This window comes from Vanellus vanellus (genome assembly GCF_965231255.1).
Source record: "Vanellus vanellus genome assembly, chromosome: 7".
Lineage (NCBI taxonomy): Eukaryota > Metazoa > Chordata > Aves > Charadriiformes > Charadriidae > Vanellus > Vanellus vanellus.
In genome coordinates, this window is record NC_138912.1 from 4,577,303 (window position 1) to 4,592,719 (window position 15,417).

Here is a 15,417-nt window from a genome sequence, read left to right on the forward strand (position 1 = left end):
CGGAGCATCCCTTTCCAGCCCCGGCAGCAGGATGGGGCTGAGCTGGGGCCAAACTGGTGCGGCGGGTGCTCAGCGGGCGCACAGCGCTGGCACAGGATCAGTCCTGGGGGACGCTCAGCGAGTAGACTGGGTTTGTCCCATTCAGGTAGCAACAGCCATCAGGGAGTGGCGTATGCCCGTGGGGTTTTGGTACCCAGGAGAACTGGAGGACGGGTTAGCAATGACCACTGAGAAGGAAAGAAAGTGGCTGAACGTTTCCACATAATGTTTATAAAGCAGATTTTATAGCTGTGGCAGGAGGACTGATGGAGCTGGTGCTTTACAGAGACTGGTTCCCAGTCGGGACTGGAAAGTTAAAGCCAGGAGCAGCAGAAGCGGCTGGAGCTGAGCTGCCCGCGCTGGCCTTCATGGCAGGGGCAAGCATCCCTGCCGTGCCGTGCCGTGCCGTGCCGTGCCGTGCTGTGCCGCTCTGGACTGGAACACCCACTGCTGGGTGAGCTGGGGGTGTGTGGGACTCAACGCCGACAGTGCCCGGGCACGGGGGACATCCCACCCTGGCTGCATGGCCGGGATTTTAACGGGAAGAGGTAGGAAACCATTTCTGCCTGCGAGATCCCCCCAGAGGGGAGGAAAAGCCCATCGGTCCCACGTTCCTCACCAGCTTATTCCAGGTAAAGGAAAAGAATTTCAGAGCCTCTGAACATCCCTGCCAGCATTGATCCGACTGAACACAACAACAAAGGGTCCAGATCTACCAGATGGGATTTATTCTTGACAGGATGGTGTGGTTATTCCGTAATGTGCCACAGTGTTACCAGATTCCCGAGCCCCAATCGAATTGTCACAGAAACACGGTTACCGCGTTCCTGAGGGTGCGGCTGTCCCCCTCCCCAGGGTTTTCCTGCCACCCACGGCCAGAGGCACACAGGGGGTGCCGCGGAGCAGGGGCCCAGGGCTTGGTGGCTTCCATCACCCCTCAAGGACATCTCCCATCCATCTCAGGCACCCCAAAAGGCACAGAGAGGGTGAGTTCGACAGCAAAGCTGGTCCATGAAGGGGTGCGGGGTGCCCCATTTCCCACCCAGCGCTGGGTCCCCAGGGGTGAGCAAAGAGTTAATGGGGGCAGAGACTCCCCCAGGCACCAGCCCGGGGGAGGCAGAGGCCCCTCAGCACCCTCCGGGCTCCCCTCGGACAGAGACAACTCAGGGAAGAACCTGGCACTTTTGGGAGAGCCGATTTTGCCGGCGTTGGCAGGGGCACGGCAACCAAGGGGAAGACGTTCACGACATGCCGGAGGACACCAGGTTCGGTGTTCCCTTTGATGAGGTCAGTAGATCATTTTAGTACCGTTAAGTGAAACATTTAGGGATGCAGGAGTTCCCCACCCCGGGCAAGGCTGGGGCTGGGTCCGTTAGCGTCAGATGGAGGGGGGTGAGGACGGAGGGGCCGCGGGCAACACCTCCTCTTCCTTCCTTCCCATCGCCCGCAGCACCGTCGATGTTAGAGCTGCTGGAGGATCATGTCAACTGCTTCGGCGAGGTTGTTCACGTATGCGTCAGGCTTCACGTGGGGGTGGTTTTCATCGCAAGGCCTGCAAAGGAGACAGAAGGGCACGGCTGAGCAAGGATGGATTCCCAACCAGGTCCCATGTCCCCAGCCATCCTCCTGCCACAGCCCTCACAGAGCCCAGGGCAGCGCTGAGGTGGCTCCAGTCGGAGCACCCTCAGGTGAGCCCGGGTCTCACATTCCTCCCTTTTCTGTTTTTTCCCCCCTTTTCCTTCTCCTCTCCCTACCTCCCCCATACCCGGGTCTTTCCTGGGATGCTATGGTAGATCCCACGTCCTCGTGCAACTGGGCCGGGCAAAACTTCGCAAAGCCTTGCATGGAAGACAATATCTACATCATTAACTAACTAACCCAAATTAATGCACTGCATTTTACATGGCACTTCTTCCTTCAAGCAATAGCGGTATCAAACAGGGATCGCCGGGAGGTCACTTCACTGCAAGCCTGGGATCCCACAAAGCTGTGCAAATAGTTATTCTCCCATGGTTTTTCTTTAGAAATAGGTAAAGAAAAGAAGACCTCAATTCTGACTTTGAGACACTGAAGGTCTGTACACAGCTTCAGTGAATGGGAAGGCTCTGTCAGGGTTTAATTTTGCAGGAACACCATCTTCTTGTAAATCTAACAGCTGTGCTTTCCGACGCTACCATGAAAAGGGTCAGACTCACCCTCCACCACGAGTCACCACCCCAAAGCAGAACGGCTCGAAACCATTTTTTGCCAGTGATTTAATTAGAGATACTGGCCTAACGAGGCGCAGATGCACAATCCTATTTTACTGATTCAGCAGCATTGCTGGTGGGGAGGGAAGGCAGATGCGGGAGGCAGAAATTTTCCAAACCTTGTGGTCCTGCTATGGCTCTTGGGCTGAGAAACCCAACAGCTGCTGAAGAGAAAACATATGTATTTTATACGCTTAATGGCTTTCCTTTGGGAAAGAGATGAAAGCCCTAATGTCCACCTCCCAACTCTCTTGCTCCCTGTAAAGGGCAAACCTTTATTTAGCACAGGCCAATTTCTCAGCGGGGAAGATGCATTTCCCATCAGATGTATGGGAGACAAGAGAGATTATTAATTATGATGTGCAGAATTTGGTGAGCCCTTGTCTGTACAAGTACCGAATTATTTCTTCAGTTCCAGCACTGAAGCCCCCCCAGGGCTATTTCCTTTCTGTTTATTTCTCAGCTGCGCTCTTCACATCCGAGCACATGAGCTCCTCGCAAAGGCACGGCCTCTTTCAAGAGCCCACACTGCTCGAGATTTTACTTGCCGCAGAGTTACAGTATGCAACTAGGAAAAATAAAAGACACTGACATTCAGCTTTCCTTGAGTCACCTGCAAAGCCACGTCTGGCACAAGGACGATGGCTCCGTGAAAGGGATTCTATGTTGGTGCTGGCTGTCACAAAAGCATCGTATTTAAAAGGTGGAAGGTTATCCCATGAGGCTTTCTTTAATTACCCGAGTTCTATCTCGTTACAGGGCTAGGGTGCAATAAGAAGAGTAATTATGATGCATTTTAGGGTTTCCTCAACTGAAGAAGAATTCAGATCGCTGAAGGTAAAGCAAGTTATAATATACGATGGGGAAAAACCTTCAAATATAAAGCAAGTAAAAATCCAGTATGTATCCATCCCTCGGGTGGCGATTATTGCTCATCCTCTGATTTAACCCAGAGGTGTTTATGAATACAGAAATACCTTTGGGGAGCACTGTAAAACACTCATTTCTTGTCAATAATCCTTAATTTGAGTGGAGATCTAAAAAAAGTAATGAACAAAATCTTCTTTCCATTTTACACCCAGTTTTAAGAACTGCTTGAAACGAACGCTTCTACAAGAAATTTTCAATTACACAGCACTCTCTGATCTATTAAAAGGATTTTGTGATTGATATCTGTGCTGACTATACAGAAATCCACCTGTAACTCAGCTGCTAAATGCCAATCTTCAAGGAAATGCCCTGTATACACCAAATGTGTGCTGCAGGAGGGGTGGGGATATATATGTGGGGGGGGGTATATATGTGTATATACATACTGCAGTAAAGCAAATTAAGAAATAAGGTATTTTTACCCATTCATCCAAATACCGTGTGATGACTACACCCAGACTGGCCAGCCACCAACTCCGGGCTCCAGCGAGGTTAATGTTAAAACCCACCTTAGCTGCTGGGGAGCTGCGAGTTCACACCCGCGCGCTGCCCAGCCGCCCCCCGGGACCGCTGGGGTGGACCTGGGCTTCATTTTTATCTGCTGCACCCGTTAGTCATCCGAGCCCGACTATTTCTCTTCTGCTTTGCAGTCCGATACCCTAGAGGGTTACAGCTGGGAACCCTAAAGTATTCTTTCGCTACCCATGCTGCAGACAGACGGCCTCGCTCACAACATGCGGGTTTCGATCATTTTACTAATACTTTACCAGCGTTGTCCAGAAGAAAATGAGAGGAATATGCAGCCCTTACGCAGCAGACGTCCCCCATTAAAGCAGACGGGGTGCAGCAGAGCCCAGCGGTTCAGCAGGTGCCTGCCCCGGGTCCAGCCAGGACCCCGCTTCCCTCCCATGGTGGGGACCAGCCCTGAGTCACTGTGCTGTCCCCACACCGGCCATCCCCACCCCTGAGCTGGAAAGTGTATTTCATTTCTGCCCATCTACTCTACTCTGGTGAGACCCCACCTGGAGTACTGCGTCCAGCTCTGGAGCCTCCAACATAGGAAGGACATGGACCTGTTGGAGTGGGTCCAGAGGAGGCGACAAAGATGCTCCGAGGGCTGGAGCCCCTCTGCTGTGAGGACAGGCTGAGAGAGTTGGGGTTGTTCAGCCTGGAGAAGAGAAGGCTCCGGGGAGACCTTATTGCAGCCTCCCAGTACCTAAAGGGGCTCCAGGAGAGCTGGGGAGGGACTTTTTACAAAGGCATCTAGTGACGGGATGAGGGGTAATGGTTTTAAACTGGAAGAGGGTAGGTTTAGATTGGACATTAGGAAGAAATTTTTCACTTTGAGTGTGTTGAGACACTGGCCTAGGTTGCCCAGAGAAGCTGTGGCTGCCCCATCCCTGGAGGTGTTCAAGGCCGGGTTGGACGGGGCTGGGAGCAACCTGGGCTGGGGGGAGGGAGGTGTCCCTGCCTATGGCCGGGGGGTTGGAATTAGATGATCTTCAAGGTCCCTTCCAACTCAAACCATTCTATGATTCTATGATGATTCTATGATTTCAGCCCACAGCACATTTTGGAGTTCTACTCTTGAGACATGTCATATGTCTTAGATTACCTATATGCTCATCACTGCTAAGTGGGAGGAAATGCAATAAATAAAACTGTCTGAACTCTGTAGGAAAGCAGAGAACTGGAATAAAACACACTTCCCTGCACTCTTTCCTTCTCCTAGGGCTGTGCTAGGAGCTCTTCTTCCTGTCAGTGCCACCCCAAGAGCTGTTTCATGTGGCCTCCTCCTTTGTCTCGCAGAACTCTTTGTAGCTCACACAACTGCACACAAATAGCCAAGCAACGCTTTTATTCCTTCCCCTAGCTCAGTATTGCTCTTTTAAGCATATGTCAAAAGGAAACTGCAAGCAATAATCCCCAAACATACTAATGCCAAGAAGAAATGTTCCAAATGTAGCAAAACAATTCAGGAGCCCAAGTCTGGGTGCCAGAAGTGAGGCAGAAGAGCGAGCTGTGCCATAAAACCTCTGGGCAAACCCAAGATGCTGGAGGACGAGCTCTTCTTCTGCCGCCCAAAGGGAGCGGAGACCGTGGCTCTACACCAGCCTCTGCCCCGGGGCATTCGGGCTGTTGCCCAGGAGAAACCCCCAGTCGCTAAGGATTTTAAGATACCCTTCAGTGAAGCACCGCTCTGGAGCTTGGGCCCGATGTCCCGGGCGTTGTTTCGGTGCATCAGAGCCTCCCTGGACAGGGCCACCAGGTACAGGTGGGAAACGTCAATGAAGAGCAGATCTTGCTCTCACAGTTTCAGCTTGGCTTCTCTTCCAGTGACAATGACCCTTTTGGCATTGCACCATGGCAGACATCACAACAGCAGGTCCCCAAACTGAGAGTAGAGGTTACTTTTTAGTACTTTTCTTTCTCATATTCCATAAATAAATAAATAAATCTAAAAATATCTTTAATTTGCTAGGTCAGTTGAAGAATAAACTTGCATTGAGCTAACTTTAAGACAAACTCCTTCCGATTCTTTTTTTTTTTTTTTTTACATGGGACTCTGGTTGCAGAGAAGAACATAAATCAAAATGACAGAAAATTATATTCTGCAGCTGAATATTGAGCTGTCAGCAGTCTTGGCCAGTGCACAAACTCGCTTGTGAAAAATCAACTACAGCCTTGGGAAACGCACTCTTCAGTAAAGCAGGACTGCTTGGAGTGGCTGAGCACCACAGCCCGCATGCGTACACAAGGAACATTTTTCACCCCAAATTGGCCATGAAAGCCTTCCTCTCACTCTGTGAGATGGGGCACTTCATTTCCGCACTGCCTCTTGGTGGCCACCTTGCTGGTATATGGGGTGGTCAAGGAAAGAAGTGGATTAGCACAGGGAACCTCTGAAATCCAGGGTGGTCCTTGGTCCCTACTGCGTTGTGAAGGCTCAGGGACACGTGCTCTGTGCCTGCGCCTCCACGCACTGGGCAACGTTGGCAGAGTAAGTTCTTCAAAAGAAAAAGCCATCCAAAATGATCCACATGTTACAACACATTAAAGATACGAAGTATCTTTAGCATGATGCAACATCGACAGAGGTCTTGAGGCTCAGTAGTTACTCACGTCCATCAAATCATCCTCAGGAGATGACTAAACATCCTCCTCTCCCAGGGACCATTTATCACTGTCAGTGCTGCAGGAGCTGAGCAGCTATCTATAGCCCCATGTGCTCTGAGCCAGATCCTCCGCCCATACTAAACTGGTTAGTTCAGATCAATGCTTCAGTCTGAGACATCAAGGAAGCAGCAGGGTGCTGCAGAAAACTGGCTCTGCAATTTTAACTCTTCACTCGGCCACTTGGTAAGAGAAGCTCCAGCACGGTACCAGGGCTACTGACTAGCAGAAAGCGATGGCTTCCTCCTGGTGAAGCACAAAACCAAAACCCAGATCATGAGGGGCTGTGAAAAGTCAGCTTCTGCAAGAATAAGAAGGTTCACTTACTGTCTGGGTCAGATTTCCGCCTGGATAGGGCTGTTCGGAGAAGCTAAATTTCCTACCCAGACTCAGCTAACGGGCATGGTCTTGAATTGCCCTGACCTGCTATGTCATTTTCTGCAACGGTCCACCCAGATGCACTTGAGTATCTGGGAGGGATGAAGGGATCTACGCTGTTGGCATAGTCCTTTGCAGGAACTACTAGGAATCTTTAAAGGGAATGAAGCAAATACATGCAGAGAAGAGCATTAGTAAGGGACAGTGTGAAAGGATGCCCCAAAAAACACAGACTTTGAGTTAACCCTTTTTTTTTCCCATACCAGTTGGGATCCTGGGTTTAGCCTGTGGGTCGGGGCGGGCATCAGATGCTGCTCGCAGCCGGCTCCGGTCAGCGCTCTCACAAGGGACCTTTTCTGCAACGGGAATTGGAGCCGCAGAAGGAAAGCATGCTGCTGGGTGCTGGAGGCGTCCTGCTGAGCTGGGAGCCGAACGCCCCACCGGCAACAAGGAGGGGGTGTCTGAGCCCCAAACCCTCGCATCATGCTGTCCTAGGAAACTTCACACAGCAGTTGGAATGAGTTTCTCAGTGCCTCGTTTGCGCTCATTTCCAACAAAACATATGGAGAACAAAAAGGAAACAGCTGGATTACTGCGTGGACAAAATATTTAGCAGATAAAAGTCTAACTGGAGGTATCAGACATGGATAGTCATGGCCACAGGGATGGAAACAGCCCCAGAATCCAGCTCAACCCCGAGACCTGTCGAAACTTGACTTCAGAGAACAGGAGCAGACGGGGATTGATCAACACACGATTAGCATCCCAGGTTAAAATTAGCTTTTGCATAGTTCCTTAAAAATAGGGGTGGGTAGGAAAAACACCACGCAGGGCCAAAGCAAGGCACAGAAGTTAATTTGAAAAAGACAAATGAGCTCACATTCCAGCGTACAGAGCTGCAGTCATTTGGCAAACCTGATCTGTAACGCTGCGTGTCCCACGATCGCTGACCTTTCCAGCAGCACAGTGTTCCGTGAGACAGCAAACCCCATCCCACAAACTCCCCTTCTGTTTGTACAAGGGATCTCTCTGTGTCACCACACAGAATTCCCACTAACTCCCCAACTACACAGCGTATACTCCTGTTGCATAAAATTAGGCAAAAAAAGCTCGAAACCGTTTCTCCTGACAGCGTATTCTTCAGGGGCGCTTACCACGGCTGTAAAATATGTGAGACAGAGTTTAACAAGATTTTCTTTATGAGGAATGTAAACAGACACTGTAACCTTTGCTGGTTTCTTTGGACAGATGCAGTAATTTTACTCGGTGCCACAAGTGAAACTCTCTGTTTTTGTGAAATGTGCAATTTAATCAGTTTGGCACCGAAAACCCAAATAAATCACAGTGACTGACAGCACGCTGATGGGCAGCTGACGAATGGCTGTAGAGCACATTTCCTGATGTTACGATGAGAGACAAACCTGCACCAAAGCCAATAAACGCACCTAATGTTGGAGCGGGTCCCAGAACTTCAGGGAACCCCATCCCTGGACCCCATATCTCATGTCACTCCGAGATTGCCCCCGGAACAGAAAGGGAGGCTTTTGTGGTTAACACACAAGACTTTGGAGAGCTGCTGTGCGTGACCCAGGGCAGAAGGTTTGTCCTCCCGAAGCAGCTAGCACCTTCCTGCACTTTCCTGCCATCATTTGGGAAGATGCTTTTGCTCGGAGAGGTGGGCACCATCAACACAAACTCCTAACCAAAAGCCATGCAGCCTTCTACGTTGCTGCAGAAGTCAGTGGCCTCTAGAGATGACCTTGCCATGCCATCTTCTCCTGGCCAACATGCCTGCAAGAGCTTCAGGAAAGCAAACCCATGTCAGAGCAAACTAGCATCCTCCACTGCTCTTCTCTTGCCTCCCAGAACTGTGCACACAGCTAATTGTGTTTAATTGCGACTCATTTAAATTCAAGCATCCACAAACAGGTGAAAATTAACAGCCAAATTGTTTGCTAACATCTGAAGGAAGTCTGTGGGCTTGCCTCTTAATCGTCCCCGCTTATGTTAAACTGCTTCAGTTTGAACTGAGCAGAATAAACCGGCTTAGGTACAACACTTCTCCAGGCAATATACAGGAAAATGCTGAGATTGAGGGGATAGAGAGTTATCTTCCTGCATACATTACCTTAAAAAAAAAAAAAGCTTGGCAAATGTTAGCAAACATTGCCAAGATCTTTGTTTTTCTGAATTTCAAGGCACTTCCTGGGGTGAACACTTGTACTTTTCAAATGTACATGTGCTGAAAATTTAATTTGGAGTGTTGTGGCAATTTGTTTGTTTCTAATCAGTTGGCTGCATGGTGATGCTCTAACTAATGAGCTCAGATACACAATTCCAGAAATAATTGCTTAGAAGAGGATGCTGAGAGTATGGTAGGGCTAAAATAGGTGCATGGAGGAGCACGCAGTGTCCATGCTGTGGTTTAGTCTACCAGGTCTTCCACCAGGTCTTCTACCAGGTCTTCTTCAACTGGCACTCGCAGCACTGAGATCCGATGTAGGACATCCCATCAGGGAGCAAGGAGGAGATCAAAAATGGTGATCATAAGTGCAGGTTCAGGGAGAGCAAGTGGGGCTTCATCAAAATAAAGAAGTAAAAGGAGAGGAGGTGACCAGGACACATCACAAGCTGGAGGCTGGCAGTGGCAAACTTCTGTGGATTTTACACATAAAGCTTGGGAGAGGGTCAACACAAATACTTCCAATGCTCCTCTTCACGGGCACGACCTTTACTCACACCAGTTGTAAATTATCCCTTGAATAATCCCAATTCCTGCCATTTCTGCAGGATACACCGCACCAACCGGCCGTTGAACATACAACGCTGAGGAAGCGGATGACGCAGGCAGCTGTTTTCCTCCACCCATCCCTATTTATTTTCTATCTCAGGAAATACAGCACATGTGAACGCACCAGATTAAGAGCTTTGGAGATTAAAAGTCCTGAAAGTCTTTGTACAGGCTGTGGATAGGACATATACAGATTCATCGACATACCTGCTTAGCAAGTAAGAAACAGGCATGAAGAAAAGCAGGATGGCGATGGGGAGATGTGATGTGAAGTGCTGCCGTCGGGACAGAGGGTACTATTGACTAAGCGCTCTCATGTGATTACACCAGAGCATGAGATTTTATTAGAACTGACTTTTTTCCACCACCTCCAAAACCCCTCATGCAGAAATGCACTGGAAAGTCAAGCTGGTTTGAACAAATATTTAAACAAGCAGGACGCTGGTGTTAAGGCATCTGGGCAGCAATTTTCCTTGTCAAAACCGCAGAGCCCTCTCGTCTTGTAAAGCGAAAGCAGTTCAGCAGGAGCCAGGCACTAAAAGCAGGCGTACCAGCGTTACAGCGGAGCAGGGGGAGCAGCACACATACCTGTTCTGGTTTTCCACTTTTTTTTTTTGCCTGCTTGTCCCTGAACACACATGGCCTGCAGACAGCCAGGGAGAGATGAAACCTGGTGGCCATCAGGATGGTGAGACACTCGACGAGCCCCTTTGGCCACAGAGGGCTCTGGTTCTTTCTCTGCCCATACTGAAGGCATCGGGTGGGCTGTGAGCTGGGACCTGCTGCGGTCCCATCCAACCTTGAATCTAAAGGCTAAGCCATTGAGGGTCAAAGGTCAGTCTTGCTCCGTGCTTGGGATAATGGATACTTGATCGGACTCCTCCGAGAAGATGCAGGTTACTGCATTCCTGACCGCCATCCTTGGCCTCATGGAAACAGTTTAATCCATCTCATGCAGTGAGGGCCCATTGTGAAAGAAGTATTGGTAATATATATGTGCAACAAATTCTGTTAGGCCAACTGATACGGCTAGAAGAAACAGATGAACTTCTGAGAACACAAAATCTCAGTAGGAAGAATGGGAAGCCTCCACAGCGGTGCACATTCACCCCTCGGTCACCTGGGTTTCCCCTGTCATGCCCGTCCAGACCCATTTCACCCAGCATTGTCTGTCTAAAAGCAAGATGCTGTGCCCAGGCTGGTCATCTAAGCCTCTTCAGGAGCCTCCTCCTCAGGACAGAGAAGTTCTCTTGAGTGGAAAAGGAATGGTATGCATCCCATGCCCATCCCATCTTCTTGGATAACAAGTCCGGATAGGAAATATCCTCTGGAAGAGATGATTTTTTTCCTAATGACTCTATTTAAAACAGATGACGAGCTCATACCCCAGAACCAGTTCTCTGACAGCCAGGGATAGGTGCAAAGAAGCTGGCCGAACTTTTAGATAAAGTTTTAATAAAGTTACCGGAGATAAATCCTACCTCTTGCGTTAGTGCAGTCTGCCAGCACACGGTGGGAACGAACCGTGCACGCCAGGCGTGTTTGCGTAAATGCGACAGCCCCTGGGTTGGATGGGGGTGGACTGGGGGATCAGAAGCTCTGCACTGTACATACGGATGCACCTAGTGCTGCAATGCAAGCACAGCACAGCTGTTTTCAATAAAAGAAGGTCTCCCTTTCCCCCTCGGAAGTTAAACGCACATTTGCTGTTTGCTGAGAAAATCTGAGAACTGCCTTTGCTTTGCCAAACTATCCACTCTAACAAGCATCGTGAGACTCAGCTCTGCCTGCCTGGATTAATTATTGATGGCCTGCATGGCTTTGCCAAATGACCTTACTCAATTCGGTAGAAAATAATTTTAAATGCCCCTGAGAAAGAATTTGGACATAAATATTTTCTTTGTGCATATATACAAACAGATGTGCACCTTAAATGCAATCAATGCATTAGCTATTAATGGGACTTAATACCGCACGAGAGCAGCCAAGATAAATTTCAAGGGCTGAATTTGAAGCTCAGTGGCACTCAGGCATCTTATTCTGTTAGGTGCTTTTAAAGACCTTAACCTAAGAGAATATTTCATTGCTTTCCGTTAATACATTACTTACTTACAAAATCCATATGAAATGTGTAAAATGAATGCCGTCTTCTCCATTTGCAAAGCATTGCAGGGAGATTTAAGTTGCAGAACTCTGGTAGATCCAGATACTAGCAAGAAAGGAGCTTTGCAGATTATAAAAGAAAGAAGTCTTAATTTTAGATTTCGAATGCTGTTTGAAGTTTAATTTTAAAAGTATCAGGCCAAAGTTGTACTGATAACGTAATCCTCTAAACAAGACACTCAAAGACACAGCATTAAAAGACTGTTTCTCACCAAACAAGAATTTGAGCTACCCTAAGGAGAATAATATTTGTCTTCAGATGGTGCTCACTGAATCAGTCTTAATTTTAAAGGAGAATGAAACTATGAGACTATCTGTGCCACTCCCAGGAAACCCAAGCAGCCAGACGCGCACGGAGCCAGCTCTCCTTCCGAAGGGCACGAACAGCCATTTCACGCACACGTTGGGAACCAGTCCCTCCCTGCTCCAAAACCTTCCTCATGCGAGAAGCCAAAAAGCCACCTGCGTTGGAAAATTAAGGCACGCTCTACATCTTTGGCCTCAAAGTTGCTCAGCCTGGACAAGGCAATGACATGGTGACGCACCAACCCCAGCACAGCAGGACCTCTCCACGGGGTCTCTGACTTCTCCTCCTGCCAGAGCAGCTGGGAATATTACATCCAACCTCACTACGCTCAGGGATGTCAGGAACTCACCTGTTTCTAAACACGCTCATGCTACTCACTGATCGAACGAAAGGGAATGCGTATTTGGACTAACCGGCAAGACTTCAGCCTCAGCTTTGAGTCAGCACATTATTTATGCCTTCTGAAAGGGCTCAGAGCCACCTGAGCATGCAGAGCCCACCCAAATAACTCAGGTGTGCTCCCCAGAAACGTCTAAAGCAGAAACTTTCCTACAGTTATTCCAAATTGTGGCTCATTTGCTTAACCCACTCGGTAAAGGAGATCTTCATCATCCTCTCTTTGGAAGTTTGCATGCCGTGAATGTCTGCCTATCATCGTTTCCATGATCACAGTGCCAAGGAGACGAGACTTCATTTGCCCAGGGAATATTTTTACCAATAGCTGCGCACCTATAGATGTATCCACGCAGCACCGTTTGCATTAAAGGCAATAAGTTTTTGGACAAGGGAGTATCCGTTTCTATCTGCGTGGCGCCTACGGCAACAAAGCCTTCACTTGGTCATGCCGAACTTCTACTACAACCAAATTTTCTTCTTTTAAATAACACATTTCCATGGATTATTCTGAACTCTTTTCCAGCCTCTGCCAGTGGCTGTTATAAGAACGGGGATTGCACGAGGAAGGAAAACGGCTCTGTGCACATCACCCAGACAGCAGCGCCTTCTACTCCGTAGGCATAAAACTCCCCAGAGGTGGCAGCCCACGGGGTTATTTATCTTTCAGAGCCTGCATCAGCTGCCCAAAGGGATGGAGCTGATCAGCAGCTTTGCTTTTTGCTTTGTTTCCACGATGAGAAAACCAGGTCTGCCTGGCAGCTGAGGTAAACTGTGTGCTGTGTGCCTGCAGCCCCTGGACTACTGTATGGGGCCGCTGGGGAGCGAGCTCCTAAATCCAACAGAAAACAATGCAATCCTGTATGGACCAGCAATGGGAAGCCCACACTGGATCCCTTTCCTTTTTTAATTGGCAATGGTGATCTTAGGCCAGGCTACCTCCCTCCAGAGAAATGCAGGATGTCCTCTGTTGATTATGTTCACAAAGATGGGAAGCTGTTCAAAGAATGATGACATGCTGCATTTATGGACCGTGCTTCGTCCAAGGATCTCGAGCCCTTCGGAAGAGTAGCAGGAAACGTGCAGCACCGCTGCCCTGGAAACGTGCTCACTGCAGCCGCGCAGGGAGCCAGCAGGGACGGCCGTGGTGTCTTCCTTCTCCTGCTGGCTCTCTTCCACCTGGTTCCTGCATGGGGCAGGACGCGGGAGGGAGCGCTGGGCTGAGGAAAGCTAGCTAGCACATTTTTCAAGGTGTCAAACCACATCTACGTTTGTGCTTAAGACTGGATTACGGAAAGTATGCTAAGCTAACATTGTTAGTGTAAGGATTAAATCCCCGGCGCTCCTGGCACTCAGCCTTCTGCTTGGACCACGAGAATAGTCTAAGGTTTATACCCACTTCCTTCCAGCTTTGAGTTACGGCTCCTCAGATGAAGGTTGCTGGGTTCTACAGCACATGCTGTGTGCTGTGTGCTACAGCACATGCTTAGTGCAGACTCAGCGCAAACCCCTGGCCCCTCTGAAGTCTTCCAAGAGTTTTCCTAAATACTTTGTCCCAGTCAAGTCAGTGGGGATTTTTCTCGACGTTATCAAATAAATAATCCCAGATTTGAAACAACTGACTGGCGAATACTTGGGTTTGAGCAGCAAAGCATTTGGTCTGTGTCCTGCGCTGAACTTGCACAGCCTCTGGCACTGTCTTCTCCATTGGTCCCCAGCTGCCACTTTCATAAATATAATGGGTAATAAATACTGTGGACACCTCCAAATAGCTTCTTTAAATTAGATTGTGTGGGACTGACTAGATGCTTCCCATGGCAGTTCATTGCTGGCTGTTATTCACACGTGGAAACCACAGCCTGAAACCACAAAATCGTCAGGACTCCGACGTTACTATTTTCCTACCGCACCTAGCACACTCAGAGTGATGGCTCCAGGCACCACCACAGCCGCCACTTTGCTTTCAGACCCTGCCACGTTCATCCTCGTAAGGCTAAGATGGGTTTTGAGTCAGTTCTTCCCAGGTTCCAAGACCTAGAAGCCAATGATGACTCTGTGCAAGGTGCCCAGAAGAGCTGTGAATGAAAGGCGAGTCCAGAGGGAATGACATCTCCATCTCCAGTGCAATGCATGATGGAAGATTTTTCCATCGCAGGTGTTTGACCTCTCCTGAGGGAAAACTGAAAGAGTCCGCAAGTCATGGGAGAGCACTATAAATGGCCTCAGAGCACCAGTAAGGCTATTGCAGCGGCTCAGTTTCCACTCTGTCCTACCTGCTCAGGGACAGTACTTAGTCTTTCTTAGGATCACACTGAACTTGGTACAATTCTTAAATATTAAATCAATAAAAAAGACTTACAGTTTTTAAAACAAAGGAGGAGAAAACTCAAACAAATAAGAACGGTGGCATGGACACAGCTTTACCTTCTTGGTACCTGTAGTATTTGCTTTTATCTGAGCATTTCTGTTGAGACTAGTTTCCCCCCTTTGCATCATCTTCAAGTGAAGAGTAATCCTTTAGAGAATGAAAGGCCCATAATACTGGTTTTAGCTGTGGACCAGCTGTTTCTGTAACCCAACCTGGCTTGAAATGAAGTTTATTTACATAGCACGCTTGATACCTTTGAGAAAATCTACTACATAAAATACTTCAAAGGATCACTTTGTTTTGGAGGTGGACCAGCCAAGATGACTGTATTCTCTGCACATATTGCTAAATTCTTACAAGGCATCTTAAGGTGGAGATATTTGCCTATGAAGTTAAAAAGAACCCAACGAACCCAATCCCTCTCAAATTGCATTCAAGACAGCACAGAGAAACCTGTGGAGGGGCTAATAAGGCCTTTCTGCTGTTTTTTCCCAGTCTATGATGAAGCAGTAGCTTGAAATGCATACAGGTTTGGTGTTTGTGTGCTATGTGGGTATGTAAGTTTAAAAAAGAAATTCTTGAAACAAACCAGTCAGGCCGTTGTGCATAAAGGACTTTACTGGAA

General features: G+C 48.6%; 1 protein-coding gene across 1 annotated transcript in view; it reads right to left on the minus strand.

Moving 5' to 3' along the window:
- Positions 1-663: 663 nt before the first annotated feature.
- Positions 664-15,417, minus strand: part of LHPP (phospholysine phosphohistidine inorganic pyrophosphate phosphatase) — a gene marked incomplete at its 5' end in the record, with an annotated part of 92,290 nt that continues 77,536 nt past the window's right edge. Inside the window, one exon of the mRNA XM_082486296.1 lies at positions 664-1,591. Coding sequence (XP_082342422.1) covers positions 1,501-1,591 — 91 coding nt within the window. The 3' untranslated portion in view covers positions 664-1,500. The remainder of the gene's footprint in view (positions 1,592-15,417) is intronic.